This window comes from Venturia canescens, chromosome 7 (genome assembly GCF_019457755.1).
Source record: "Venturia canescens isolate UGA chromosome 7, ASM1945775v1, whole genome shotgun sequence".
Taxonomy (NCBI): Eukaryota; Metazoa; Arthropoda; class Insecta; order Hymenoptera; family Ichneumonidae; genus Venturia; species Venturia canescens.
This window is the reverse complement of record NC_057427.1, coordinates 5949742-5962946: the sequence shown is the minus strand read 5'-3', so window position 1 is coordinate 5962946 and position 13205 is coordinate 5949742. Positions and strand designations below refer to the sequence as shown.

Genomic DNA, 13205 nt, shown 5'->3' with positions numbered 1-13205 from the left:
GCCAGCCGTTCCAGGAGTTTGTTTTTTTTTGACTCGTTGCGCCTGAAGTTTAAAATCCGTCGGTTTTGGCGCTCCTGCCCGACTTTTTGTTCCATTTTTCTTTTCCATTGGTTCTTCGAATCTGGGCAACTTTGATTCTGGCACGAGGCACAACGCGAGATGCCCGTGTGGATAATCAGGAGGGAAAAGTAGAAAGAGCTGAAAAATAGGATAAAATAAAAAATGGTCATGCGTCAAATGAGGCGGCTGGAACAGTGGCGGTGGTGGTGGTAGTGGTGTCGATGGGTGGGGGGCTTCAAGAGAAAGGTGATGAGAGAAATCGTGGAGTTGGTACGAGAGAGCGACGGTACCACATACTATGTGGTATTGATTTAATAGTGCGATACGGCAAACTCGAGGTGGAGCTTCCGCAGCTTCATCGCAACCGCCATATTTGTTTCCCTCCGAAGGAGGCTTTTACGTGCGGGAATAGTGAGCTTTTAACGTACGAAACATTCTCGTGTCACGCTCCTTGAATTTGGTAAGTAAAATCATTTTTTTCAAGCCCCGTCACATAGCGATTGAGCGATTGGGGAATCCGGAGGAACGGAGAATCGTTGAGGATTTTGTTATTGGTGATGTGACTCGTAAATTTCGTGATGTTTCGCGAATCATTCATAGCCAGCGAACCCGGTGTGATGTGAATAGAAGAGGGAGAGAGAGAGAGAGAGAGAGAGAGAGAGAGAGCTTGCGACAGTTGCAGTACCCGCAGCACGTAAACACTATGCTTTGATCCTGTGAGATATGTGACATGAGAATTTTCACTAATTATTACTCCTCATGCTAAAAGATTCACGAGGCGATGATAAACGTGAAAGCGCGATGGATTTTTATGTTTATTTTTCCACGTGGTACCAGCACGCCCGAATCCGTATATGAATCTGCACAAAGAACGCGTTGCAGTCGATCACTTCCGATATATTTTTTATCCGCGAAAGCACGGGAATCGAAAGGTCCAAAGTACCGAGGCTTTTCCCCACGAATCGTACGAATTTAAGCCGCGTTAGATCGCTCCCGTGAAATGAGTATCGCAGTTATTGGAGCGCGTGGAAATCAAGTGGTAGTGACCGGAAGCTCATCGATTACATCGGAGTGCTCTTATGCACACACAAGCCTCCTAAGCCCCTAGCCAAGACTTCACGACCATCGCGTTTCTATAGACCATCCACCACGGTGTTTTGTCACGTGGTGATTCTCTCGAGGACACGAATCGCTCTCGTTTCGACGTTGGCTAATCGCGCGTGGAATAGCTGTTAGCTTCTCGCAGGGAGGAGGAAAAAATGCTGTTGGAGACTGTTGATAATAATCGGCTTTTCAAGTACCAACTTTGTTGAAGAAAAGCCCCACAAAACGAATGAATTCGACGATGTGCTTTCACCTCGAGCTTTTGTCTCTGATTATATTCCGTCGTTGTTCACGTATCCAATTTATTCGTCATTCGTACCCCCCCGCCCCCCTCTAAATTGTGTTCGAAACTGTGTCTCGAACTTATCACGAGGAAACCTTACGAATATGAGCGTAAGTCCCGTAACTTGTGTAGCAAACGAATGAGGTTTCGAATGATGATGATACAAGATGAGCTTCACGTTCGAAGCTCTCACACCAGACAATGACGTTGTCATGCAAAGATCCAAATACCGAAGACTTGCAATCGCAATGCCAGTCATACTCGGCTCGTACAAATAACGTGTAAATTCGAACGAATGCAATTATCTGGAGGATTATCCTGTGAACTGGATATCGTTCAGCACAGTACGACACATGATCGAATATTTCGTTGGGGCGGCTGAATCAACATTTTCATATTCCTTAACCACGCAATGTTTATCGAATGATTCGACAATTTGCACAGTTCTAAGTGCCATTCAGCTCGTGTGAGAAAATCGATCGTCGAGCGGCGTCAAATATTTACTGGCCGAGGCGACAAAGGTGTTGGGATAGAATTTTTTTTCGTGGGAAACGAACTTCCACTTTATTCGTAAGTCATTTGAGGCTGGGGAAACGTTTTTGTGTTGATTCAAAGAAATTTCTTTTCCCAGTATCACCATTTTAATCGATCAAATGAACAAATGGCTGAATTGAAATTCAGCCATTCAATAATGGACTGCGTCGCGCCCTGGATCAGCTCAACCAGCTCGTTCGAAACGGCCACGTTTTCTTCATAGAAAAAAATATACAGTCGCACTTAACGATTATGGAGTATCCCGTGTATTACTGCGATGCATAAACGGCACGCGACACGCGTATTCCACGGAAACATATATAGGTTAAGCGAGTACCGCATAGCCCCGGCGCCAAGCCGTCTAACCCAGTCGTCACTCTTTCTTTCTTTCTCTCTTGGCCTGGTAGTTTGCGTTCGATAAAACAACGTTTCGTGCAGAAACGAACCTTGCCATCGGCCAGCATTACGAGAGCCCTCGTAATATTTTTTTCCCACCACCAAACATCCTTTCATCCCATGACCTGCATTACGAACGTTAAATCGCGCTAAGTTCGTTCCAAGTGTGTCGAATTAACCGCATTGCACAACTTATCATTTGTGACAGCGATACGCTCGGGAAAAGTATCAAAATCGTGTATAAGAAAGCACAGGTTCGTATCGTTGGAAAAAATGTTGCTTGAATGTGGAAAATTTAAGAAGGAAAGTTAGGCGGGTCGGCATTTTTTATTTCCAACTCGTCTCAATCCCAGTCGCTGGAGCGTCTGAGACTGGTGAATGGCAATTGGCCAAGATCGTTTTCGCATCAATCAGACGTCCCAACCCACAGGTTTTATCCTTCAGTTAGTTATCGATGGTACACAGAGTCTGTAAAAATTCTTCCTCCTTTTTCGATCAGTCTAATACTATTTTCTTTCGTTCCTCAATATCCATCGAGCGGAGACTGCGACTTTCTTCCAATGCCAGTAAAAAATGGTGATAACGGAGGTGTGTAGATTACGGGAAACATGGTCAGGCTGAGCCAGAGCAAAAGTGGGTTAAAGTGGACGCATGACCTACAACCCGCTCACCCAACCAGGTGGATCGTTCGCTCCCCTTGTACCAGAACTCAACCACAATCGCCCCAACACATATTTGTAACTTCCGCGCTAACACACGTATGACTAGGGTCAATGGATTCCTCGCTTCGACCTGGTGACCTCCTACTCACGTGCTTCGAGTTAGGCGTCGACCGACTTTTTCTTGTCTAGATGCATATCTAGATTAATTGGCTGAAAGGGAGTTTGATTACCGCGCGAGTCGATTGTCCGCTTAAAAAACCGTCGAATCGAGCCATCGCCATTGCTATTAAACCTGAACCTTCGACATTCGTTGAATCGACTTTCCCGTCTAGCCGTGGCCCGATACGGCCGATTATTTATCGAATGTCGTCCGTAAAGGAGCCAGAAGAGAATCGATACATGACGCTCCACAGTTAGACACTTTGTAACGATGGCGGGCGGGTATCGAGTGTCGGAATCCCGTGGGAATTCTAACAATCCTCGGCTCCTCGAACAGCGAGCTAATAACAAAAATTGCAGGAGAGTATGAGCAGCCAGCAAAAGGGAAAGAGACGCGAAGCATGCCAGCGGGCGACCTTCGACCTACTTTTCACCTCCCACACAAGCTTCTCTGGACAAGCAGAACTCGACTCGGCCTTCTCTTTGCTCATCAATGAATGTCCTTTTCATTCGGAAACTCTGGCTCGAGTTCCGCTCCCAAGAGCTTTGTCGCGAGCAACTAAGATCCCTCGAGCCTGACGAATCTGCTACGTTGCAAGGAAGCGAGGAGAACAAGAAGCAGAAGCAGGCTCCGCTAATTTCCTTAAACTCACATCCTCCCCCTTGCCACGACGAAGTATCTTCGGTTACTTCGTAATGAGAAGCCCGTATTTAGTATCGAAAAGCTTCGTCACGAGGTTAAAACTATTCTCTGGCTCGGGAAGGGCTTTGACGGAGATTTCATTATCGTAAATCCGACCGTTTTCATCAGTGAATCAATCGACGGGTTTTCTTTCTCGTTTTTCCTCGTTCAACACCTGCGTACGCACTTTTGTGCAATGCACTTCCCCGTATCTTCTAGTCGCACACTTCTCGCAGTACGGGGCTCCCAGTATAGACATATATCCAGGAGAATACGTGTCGTCAAGAATGTGTTGATGACGTCACTGCGGCACAGCGAAAAGTGGCGGTGGAGAGGGCGCGAGGAGTCGGGTTTCGTGGCGCGTAGCTGGGGCGCTACGGCAGGAGAACCCCCTTGCTTATTGATCCTCTAGCACACGGTGTTATCTGGTACGAGGAATCGCGCGCATCCGGAGTCCGATCGGTAGATGGGGGATGGTGCGGGGGAGGATGGGGGCGAGAGGAGGGAGCATGAGCCGACGTTCCGTAGGGTGCAGGTTTGGCGTTCATGCGCAATGGTGTAACCGCGGATTTTCCCACCGTGCTTTTTCACCGCGATGGCCTTCTGACGCGCACGTAATAACGTCGCAGCATCGAGGCTGTCCCCGCAGCGAGAGCTGGTGTGCTTTCGTGTTGCCTCGCGAGAACACACCACGGGGCTGGCTGTTTTATATTTATTTTCGCACGTTTTCACGTTGCTAAGAAAATCATTTTGGTCGTTCGTTCGAAGCGGAGCGGAACGGAGAGCAGTGAGAAGCCGCGGGGAGGAGTCGAGCCGATTGTTTAAAAACGCGACTCCGGAGAGAGCGAGAGCGAAACGCTCCCCTTGGAAAAGGTAAAGCTCTCCGTCGGGAAGACTTAAACATCAAAAATGTAACGATAGGACAGAGCGCGCGCGCGTAATGCCTACGGCCGACAGATATTACGAGAGAGATACGTGATGCTCGTAAAGAGCATCACGATTAACAATTGGTCATCGAGAAGTTTGAAAGTTGTGTGTACCATCGGAATAAAAAAAGTTTAAAGATCAGAAGAATTCGCTCGACCGTTGGCTTCGTCCATATCGTTTGTCGTCGAGTCTCTCGGGTAAGAGACTCGATAGAGAGTGTAGCCATTTAATAATCGGGTAAGAAAACCATATAAATATATCTTTATTGAGGATAAAATGGGGAAACCAGTACCCGATGAGGATCTCGTAATACCACCGCAGGACGGTCGTATATGCGGGACGATATGCGTCTGTCAGATGACGGCCGTATTGTCCTCGGTCGCGCTGGTTTATTTGACCGTTGCGATTTACATGCCCAGCACGAGGGCGTTTCAGTCGGGAATTACCGAAGTTCCGGCAATGTGTACGACAATAAGAACGGTTAACGCGGACAATTGCGAGTGGGGCAGTTGCGGGGAATGGTGTTTGTCCAAGACGTCGGGACCATGCTCCCAGATACACGTAAGCCTCCGGCACAACGGCTCGACCATATTACTCGGCAATTGTACCAACACGACCAACAAAACGTGTTACGGTATCGATCAGGAGAACGCGAAAAAGTCAAAATGCATTGCCGACGAGTGCAGAAATTTAACGGGCACTTTCAATTGTACCGCCGGCACATGCATCAACATAACCGACGCGTTTGAGTGCATGTTTCGCGACACCGATCCACCGCTCAAGTGCTCCGGTAGACGGGGAAAAATCACGTGTATCGCCATAGACGGTCTGTTCAGTTGTAATCGTGGCACCTGCGAACGCATACGGACACCCTACAATTGCGATCGTCGATGCGTCGACATACCAACGAGAAATAAAAATGTAATACTATTGAGCGGTGACAGGGTTTATTTGAGCCAGTGCGAAAGGGCCATCGAAGTTACGGAAAATAAAGAAATTTGGCACGAAAGTCGTGGCGACATTATGATGGCTTCGTGTTACGGTATTTACAATTCGAGCCTCGGCGTCGAAGCGGTTGATTGTATAAACGGCTCCGTCCTCGAGAAGGACATGCTCACCGATCTCACTAACTTCACTTATCTATCGTATTTGAATATATTCGCGACGAAACCTCTCGACGAGACGAGAACGGTGACGCCACCTGAGCAGGACTTGATAATCGCCAACGAGAGTCGTTTGCTCATTAATCTCGAAGGTTGCGTCAACACCCTGCGCGACGAGTGTCGCGACTTTTTACACGAGTTCGGCAAAGACGGCTCCGATCACAACGCCAGAGCAAGATTCCCGTGCTACTACGCCGATGGTAAAACCAACATCGTCGTTTCCAAGTTTGATCTCGAAACAACCTACAAAGAGTTTCTCGTTGCTCTCATATTGCCCAGTGTTTTATTCGTCGTTAGCTGCTTGACCCTTATATTGTGTCAGCGCACCGTTGTCGTCGGGGACGATGCCAAAATGAGGTTCAAGGGCATGCCCGGATCGGCGTTGAACGAAATTGAAAAAAGCGCTTCAGGCAATCTCGCTGATGCTGGAGGGGGAGATTCCGTTATGGCGCTCTGAGATCCGTCACGTAAGACATTCTCGATATCATTTTCGCACGATTATCCCCCCAAAATAGACGCTCTAGCGTCGTCAGTCGTTCGCGAGTTTGGAGAAAATGCTCATTTCTTATATACAACTGCGTTTATCTTCTACTAAAATTATAATTATTCCTTCGATCGATTCCGTCGTTCCTCCAATGTCTCACTCTCAAACTATTCGTTCCATAGTTTCAATCTTCTCAGACATACATGCAGCGAGTTTCATATTTTCACGTCGTGCGTTTTTTTTTTTTTTTCAGGCATTCCCCTCCTGGAGGAGAGCCCTGCTCGCCAATCGATATTCTCCCTACGCGGGCACTACTGAAAAGCGCTCAGCTACGGGTCGCGGGAGGGGGTTTTAACGTAGAAGCGAAGGGGGGGAACGCGTGATCACACAAATGCTACTAATCGTCACATTCCTAGATAAACAAAACCGAAATATCACTCAATCAATGAAAAGAAAGAAAAAAAGCGCAGCACTCGTCACGGAGTGAGCGAAGATTATTCGAGAAGGAACCAAACGAATAAAAAAATTTTTTAAAAATAATAAAAAAAAAAAAAATAAAAAAAAAAAACATAAACACATGAGATCCATGAGAAATTGTGGATGACGAAAAAACTCACTAAGCGAACTAACAAAAACGACACTTTAAAGCAAGAATTTTTCCTACTCGCACTGCCCACGCAAGATTTAACATAAAACGACAAAACAAAAACAGTATAATAAACTATTGTCCAAAAGTAACAGAAGAAGAAAGCAGGAAGGATTTTTTGCTCGAGGCGAATACACAAAAGTGTTCTTGCGAAAGCTTGCACCGCGTAACGTAAAAGGGGTTGAATAAAAATAAGGGTGCGATTTCGCGAAAAAAAAAACAAACAATTTCAATAAGAATAAAAAAAAAAAAAAGTATTGGAGATTACGAGAAAAAAAAAAGAGAGCGGAAGTTGGATTCAAAGATTTCGGGGAGGGTATGGGAAAGACCCTCGGGAAACGGCGGAAAAGATACATTCGTTATTAACGAGAGACTATAAATTAACGTCCAAGGGTTTACATCGCGATTTACACATTCATCGTTCCAAGCGATAAGTAAATAAGAATAAAAAAGAATTAAAAAAAAAGGATTTAAAATACGCGTCGCACATTATTACAATCGCCCCCTTGACTACTGGCTGCCGCCATTAGATAGGTTCAATTATTCGTAAATAGATATTGAAAATAAAAGATAAACCCAAAAAAAAAGAAGATACGGTCTAGCGAATCGCTTCGTTCACATTGTAAGATAATTATGAAAAATAAATAAATAATAAGGATAATAAGAAGTACAACAGCTTGAATCGAGAGCTCATTAATTTGCTACCAATTTTTAACACTAGAATACACGTGACTTTTTCGCAGCTATTCAGCAAAAATACAACTGTCCCTTCGAAGAACGTGTGGAGAATCAGAGATTTTTCTTTCTCCCTCATTCCTCGCACCTCGGTCGATTGTTTCTTTGGATTTATCGTTTCATCAATTTTCCCTCGATTTCTTGTGTTCGTTCTCACATTTCTGATAACTCGAAAAGTGAGAAAAACAAGGAAAAACAAAGAGTAACCGATAAAAATCTCTGGAATACTGTAAATAGCGCACGTGATTGAAGGGTGAAGGGCGCGAGGGTCGCTAAGGGGGTTGAAAACATAACCGGCAAAATTCGTCGCATATCGTCGGGTCTTCGAGACCCGAAAACTGGCTCAATCATTGATTCTGACGAGTCAACAGTGATAATGGGGGCGCAGGAAGAGGACGGTAAATCGAGTATCGTCGGGGACGGCGCCGATGCTGGAAGCGCCGCTGGTGACCCGCGGGACAGCTTACCCGCTGGCGTCTTACCCGGCGTCGAAGTCGCTTCGCTCGTCGAAAAAGCAAAATTTTACACTTCTCTCTGCCTCGGGACTACCGCCATACTCGCCGTTTTCGGCTTTTTGTTCCTCATCCCGTTCGTCGTTGAGCCTGCAATATCGACCATACTCGCGGACTTTTCACCACACTCGGTCGCCTGTGTCGTCACCGAACACGTCTACGTCGAAGGACTGAAAAACTGCTCGTGGGCCAGCTGCAGAGAGGGTGAGGAGAATTTCAACTCTTTTTCTCACCCTCCCCCCTCTTTAGACGACTTTTTCACCTGCATTCTCTCTTTACAGGATGCACCAGCGCTGCGATTCGCTGCCATCAAATAAAGGTCAACTACTCGAGATTGACCTACGAGGAGTACGTTACCAAACCACCGAATACGGTCGCGTGGGACGTCGCCGATACCAAGTTTTTCGTCAACACCGAAGGCTGCGGCTATCCACCGAGAGTCAATTGTTCCGTATTCGCTAAAAAATATGGTTACAATAACATGGGAAAAATATTTCCTTGCTATTACAGCAGAACTTATCCACACACGGTTGTCGCGAGGTACGAACTCGAGCCGAATTCCTCCCTCTCGCTTCGATTTTCATTGTCTTTCTGACACTTCCTAATAATTCATTGTCGAATTCATATTTTTCTCTTAATCTCATTCATTCAGGTATTCCTGGGACGAAAATTTACGACAATTGATTCTGGCTCTCGTCACGCCCATATTACTTTTCGTCATATCACTCGGTGTCCTCTGTTACTGGTACTGTCCACCGATGAACAAGAGTTGCGGTGGTCCAGGAAGAAATTTGATCGACAAGTACGCGAGGAAGGAGGAGTAAGTTCGATTTTTTATGTTTCGCGAAATCCTCAGAGTTTCGCAGGTTTCCTTGAGCACAACAAGACTCCCCGCTCTTCCGATATTGTCGCGGTGAAAGAAAACCTTTTTACCTCGTTTCCAGTATTCTTGGAGAGGACGATTTCGAGGAGGACGAGGAGGAGTACTGATTGTTGCCAAGGGCTCACCCCCCTGCGCGGGAGTGACGCCGAAAGTTTCGCCGAGGACGTTTGGCTTTCTTCGCATTATAAAGGAGGAGGGATAAAAGATTAAATTTCGATACGTGAGGGGGCCGAATCGGGGGCGAAATTCACGAACCGGGAGAAGTTCCGTCAGAGCCTTGGACGTCTCGTTCCGTCCCAGTTAAAAATCGCGTGACGGAAAGTAAAAAAAAAAAAAAATAACGACGAAACGGAATAAATAATCTAGCAGCCACGAGCGATATCTGTTCTTCGAATTAATTCATCATCGAATTAAGGAAAAAAAAAAAAAAAATAATTAAAAAAAAACGCACAGAGCTTCTTGCAATGCAAAGAAAACAAAAGATTTAATTACGACAGTGACGAGAAGACAACCAAATAAAGATACGAGATAATTTCGAGATTCTCTCATTAAAAATATACGATTTTGAAAAGAAATGAAAATACGACGAAAGACTCGAGGTTTTTTTCTCCAACACTCGTCGCTACTCGTTTCAAGTGTACAGTGTCCCATTAAGTATATATATTGAAAAATAAATGATTTAAAAAAGAGAACAAACGAGAAAAAAAAAACAAAAGTGAAAACGCTCATTATATCGTGGTATTGTTGCAATTGTTATAATACGAGAGAATGTATGCAAGAATTACACGGGACTGCTGCAAATGACTTTTTTCCAATCTCGAGAATGAAATTTCCTCGTAATTCGTGTACGAGATCGTTTCGGCGGAGTACAATCATTCCGACGTTTATCGTATTTGCAATATTTCATTTGTTTATTGCTTCATACACGAAATAAAATGCCATTAAATTGAGACCAAGTTAAAAACCAAAAAACGAAAAAAATAAAACAATAAACGTGAAAGCGAAGCAGAAGAACCTACTTAAAAGAAGAAATAAGAATTAAACCAAAATTTTGCGTGGCCTACAATTTGTGAGAGATTCGTCCGTTCACTTATTACTCATCGATTATTATCAATGCATTCATTTATTTTGTTAAGTCAAATAATGTCAACGAATGACTTCCATACTTTCGAAATGTTTTATCAACAAACACCAAACGGTTCGTTGATTCTTTGACGTAAGATATAAAAATTGCAAAAACGACAGTAAAGTTAAGCCGGAGCCTTTTACATCGCCTTACAACAAAAAATATAAAAACGAAGAAAAACAGTTCAAACACTCCGAAAAACGATCATTCGATAACAGTATTCCATGAGAGATTTAAAATCGATGAAAAACAAAGATGAAAAAACAAAAACAACTGACGAGCGTGATATTGCGCGTCGAAAGAAATAAATCACACCTTCCGTAATATCGAGATAATTTATTTCTTGTTTATTAGAATTATATAAAACTGTAAACAGAAGCTCTATGGCCTCTCATGCATCAGCTAATCCTAGAAAATTTTTCATACCCCTTCAGTAATAAAACCGTATAAAGCTGCCCGTAGGAGCTGAAGAAAGAAAAATTTCGTAAATTCAAGTCACGTGCGATAGGTTCAAATTATTATCAACCATAGAAAAATCTACCGAAATCTTCTTACTAATAATTCCGCTTTAGTTGGAAGAAATCTCGGCTGTTTCATTCTTTCTCTCTCTCTCTCTCTCTTTTTTTTTGTTTTTTTTTTTTTATTTCGAGAACGTTTTTCGTTGTATATAGAAATATTTAAAAAATCCAAAGCTCCAATCACGCGAAATTCCTAGAAATTTAAGTATAGAAATAAGTTCTTTGCCTGTGAATATTATTGAAGTTATCGAGAGAATTAGAAGGACGTATTAAGTGACGAAAGAAAAAGAAATGTTATTAAATTGTTACGATTTTTGTACGCGGGCACGAACGAGCTCGTGGTCCTCGTTGGGACGCACCTCGAGATTATTAGACGTTAAAAAGGAGCGATGAGAGATGAAAACATGAGGAATATAATTGGCTTCTTCAACGAAATCCTTTAGCAACAAATTTTGAAAAAACAAAAAAAAAAAAACAACAAAAAAAAACGTTATTCTTCGTTCGTAGAATGATCGAGTACGAAATTTGATAGAGAAAAAATGTTCAAATTATTGAAAAATATTATCATGAGTTGTCACCGTTTTAAAATTGAGGAATACAAAGTGTGAGAATATTGTGATTTAAACATTCGCACTGATCTGCCACAAAAGTTCAACTCTGCATTTTCGTTTGTAAAAAATAAAAAAAAAAAAAAAAAAAAAAAAATCAAAGGACATGCATCAACCATTTTGACTGAATAATTTATTACGAATTTATCTCTCTCTCTTTTTTTTCTACTAAATTGCCGGATTGAGAGATCGATTTCTCCGTTCTATCGAATTTCCTCTATTCATAAGAAATATTTAATTTTATTTATCACTTTTCGCTTGATTCTATCGCCAAAGTGATTTTTACTTCGGACGACAAAGAGATGTGTCTGTGTCGGAGTAGCACGAAGAACGGATGATCATCGCGTAACAATTGAAAAAAAGATTGTAATTCCAGTGAATCATTCAATAGTTTGTATCGCCAAGTTGTAATAGTGCCAATGAGTATATTGAGGTCGATTGAAGATCGACGAAGAAAATGGAAAATTTACGAAATTCGGAACGGAGTTAAGGCACCAGCGATATTTCGAGGAAACAAGTACGGTTTTCACAATTCCGCAAAAATTTCATCGATATCACGTTTGCGTAGAACGTTCGCTACAGCTCCTGCTTGTGAAAGAGAAAAACGAATAAAAAGCAGCCGACATAAAAATTTTTCCAAAGTATTCATTAGTAATCTAATAGAAAATCAAACAAAAATCTATCAATCGAGCAGATGAATGAAAAAAAAATAAAAAAAAAAAAAAGAATAAAAAAATGAAAGACAAAAACTCTGTGACAGTCCTCGATCTCATCATAAAATCGCACTCTCTATTAAGCTTTATTCACACTTTAATCCGAGGACATTATCGATCGCATCGGATATGCTTCCTCATTTTTTCAAATTCGAAACATTACTCTCGCTATAGAAAATCGTTAAAATAAATAAATAAAAGCAATTGATCTTCACACCGCTTGTTGCATTAAAAGCCTGAAGGTAATATACGAAGGATAAAATCGAGAGAGGAATGACTCGTTTATCCTCAGGGTGGCCTGTACATACAGAATTTAATCTCATTATTATTCGCTCTTACGATTAAACAACAACAAAACCAACATAAGCAAAATATATATTGTAAATAAGCAAAGTGTACGAATTGGATTGAATATACGAACACGATTTTTTCTGTTAACCAAACAAGCCATAATTGCTTCAGTTTTGTCGACTGCTCGCTAAACATTTAGTTTCAACGTGATAAATATAAGCTTCCAGTCAGACCTTCCTTGGATATTTATGAAGAATTTTAAATAGCATCCGATCGGTATGATGCTCGACGTCGGTAAATTCGACGCTCCCAATCGTCCGATGGAGCGAGCACAATAGAAATCGACTTTATCAAACGAGGGGCACAGGAATAGGATGTTGGAGGTGCCGAAAACGCGCTCCGCTCGTTCTTAACCGGAAGCTTCGTTGTCTACGACCTTTGGACGAGAGGTCAGAGTGAAAGGAGAGAGAGAGAGAGAGAGAGCGACGGAGATTCGGAGCTGCAGGGGGTATAACGAACTCGGTACAACAGGCGGAAAACGCGAGCGACTCTCTCGAGCCGAAAAGAGGTCGGGGGTGGGTTACTTCTCGAAAGCTCGCTCACTCTCTCTCTCTCTCTCTCTCCATGCTCGGTGGAATTTAGGGCGCAAGCTCAAGCCGCCAGAGGCACGGAGGAAAAGGCATTTGCGCAAACGTGTACGAACGTACATTCATCCCTTT

At 43.1% G+C, this 13205-nt stretch overlaps 1 protein-coding gene across 2 annotated transcripts; it reads left to right on the top strand.

Annotated features, from left to right (window-relative positions):
• The first annotated feature begins 383 nt into the window (after window positions 1-383).
• Window positions 384-11579, top strand: LOC122414162 (protein tipE-like). 2 transcript variants are annotated; one of them, XM_043425101.1, is made up of 5 exons: window positions 384-520; window positions 6708-8551; window positions 8629-8887; window positions 9000-9167; window positions 9292-11579. In XM_043425101.1, exons 2-5 carry the CDS (start codon window positions 8212-8214, stop codon window positions 9335-9337), a joined length of 813 nt encoding a protein of 270 aa, XP_043281036.1. In that variant the 5' UTR covers window positions 384-520; window positions 6708-8211; the 3' UTR covers window positions 9338-11579. The 2 variants fall into 2 exon arrangements, with proteins under 2 accessions (XP_043281036.1, XP_043281035.1); XM_043425100.1 differs by lacking the exons at window positions 384-520; window positions 8629-8887; window positions 9000-9167; window positions 9292-11579 and adding an exon at window positions 4473-6437 and having other exon boundaries at window positions 6708-7022.
• Window positions 11580-13205: the final 1626 nt, after the last annotated feature.

Bases quoted from the DNA above. Each gene is read 5' to 3' on its own strand.
- LOC122414162 (XM_043425100.1), top strand. From the start codon at position 5,084: ATGGGGAAACCAGTACCCGATGAGGATCTCGTAATACCACCGCAGGAC.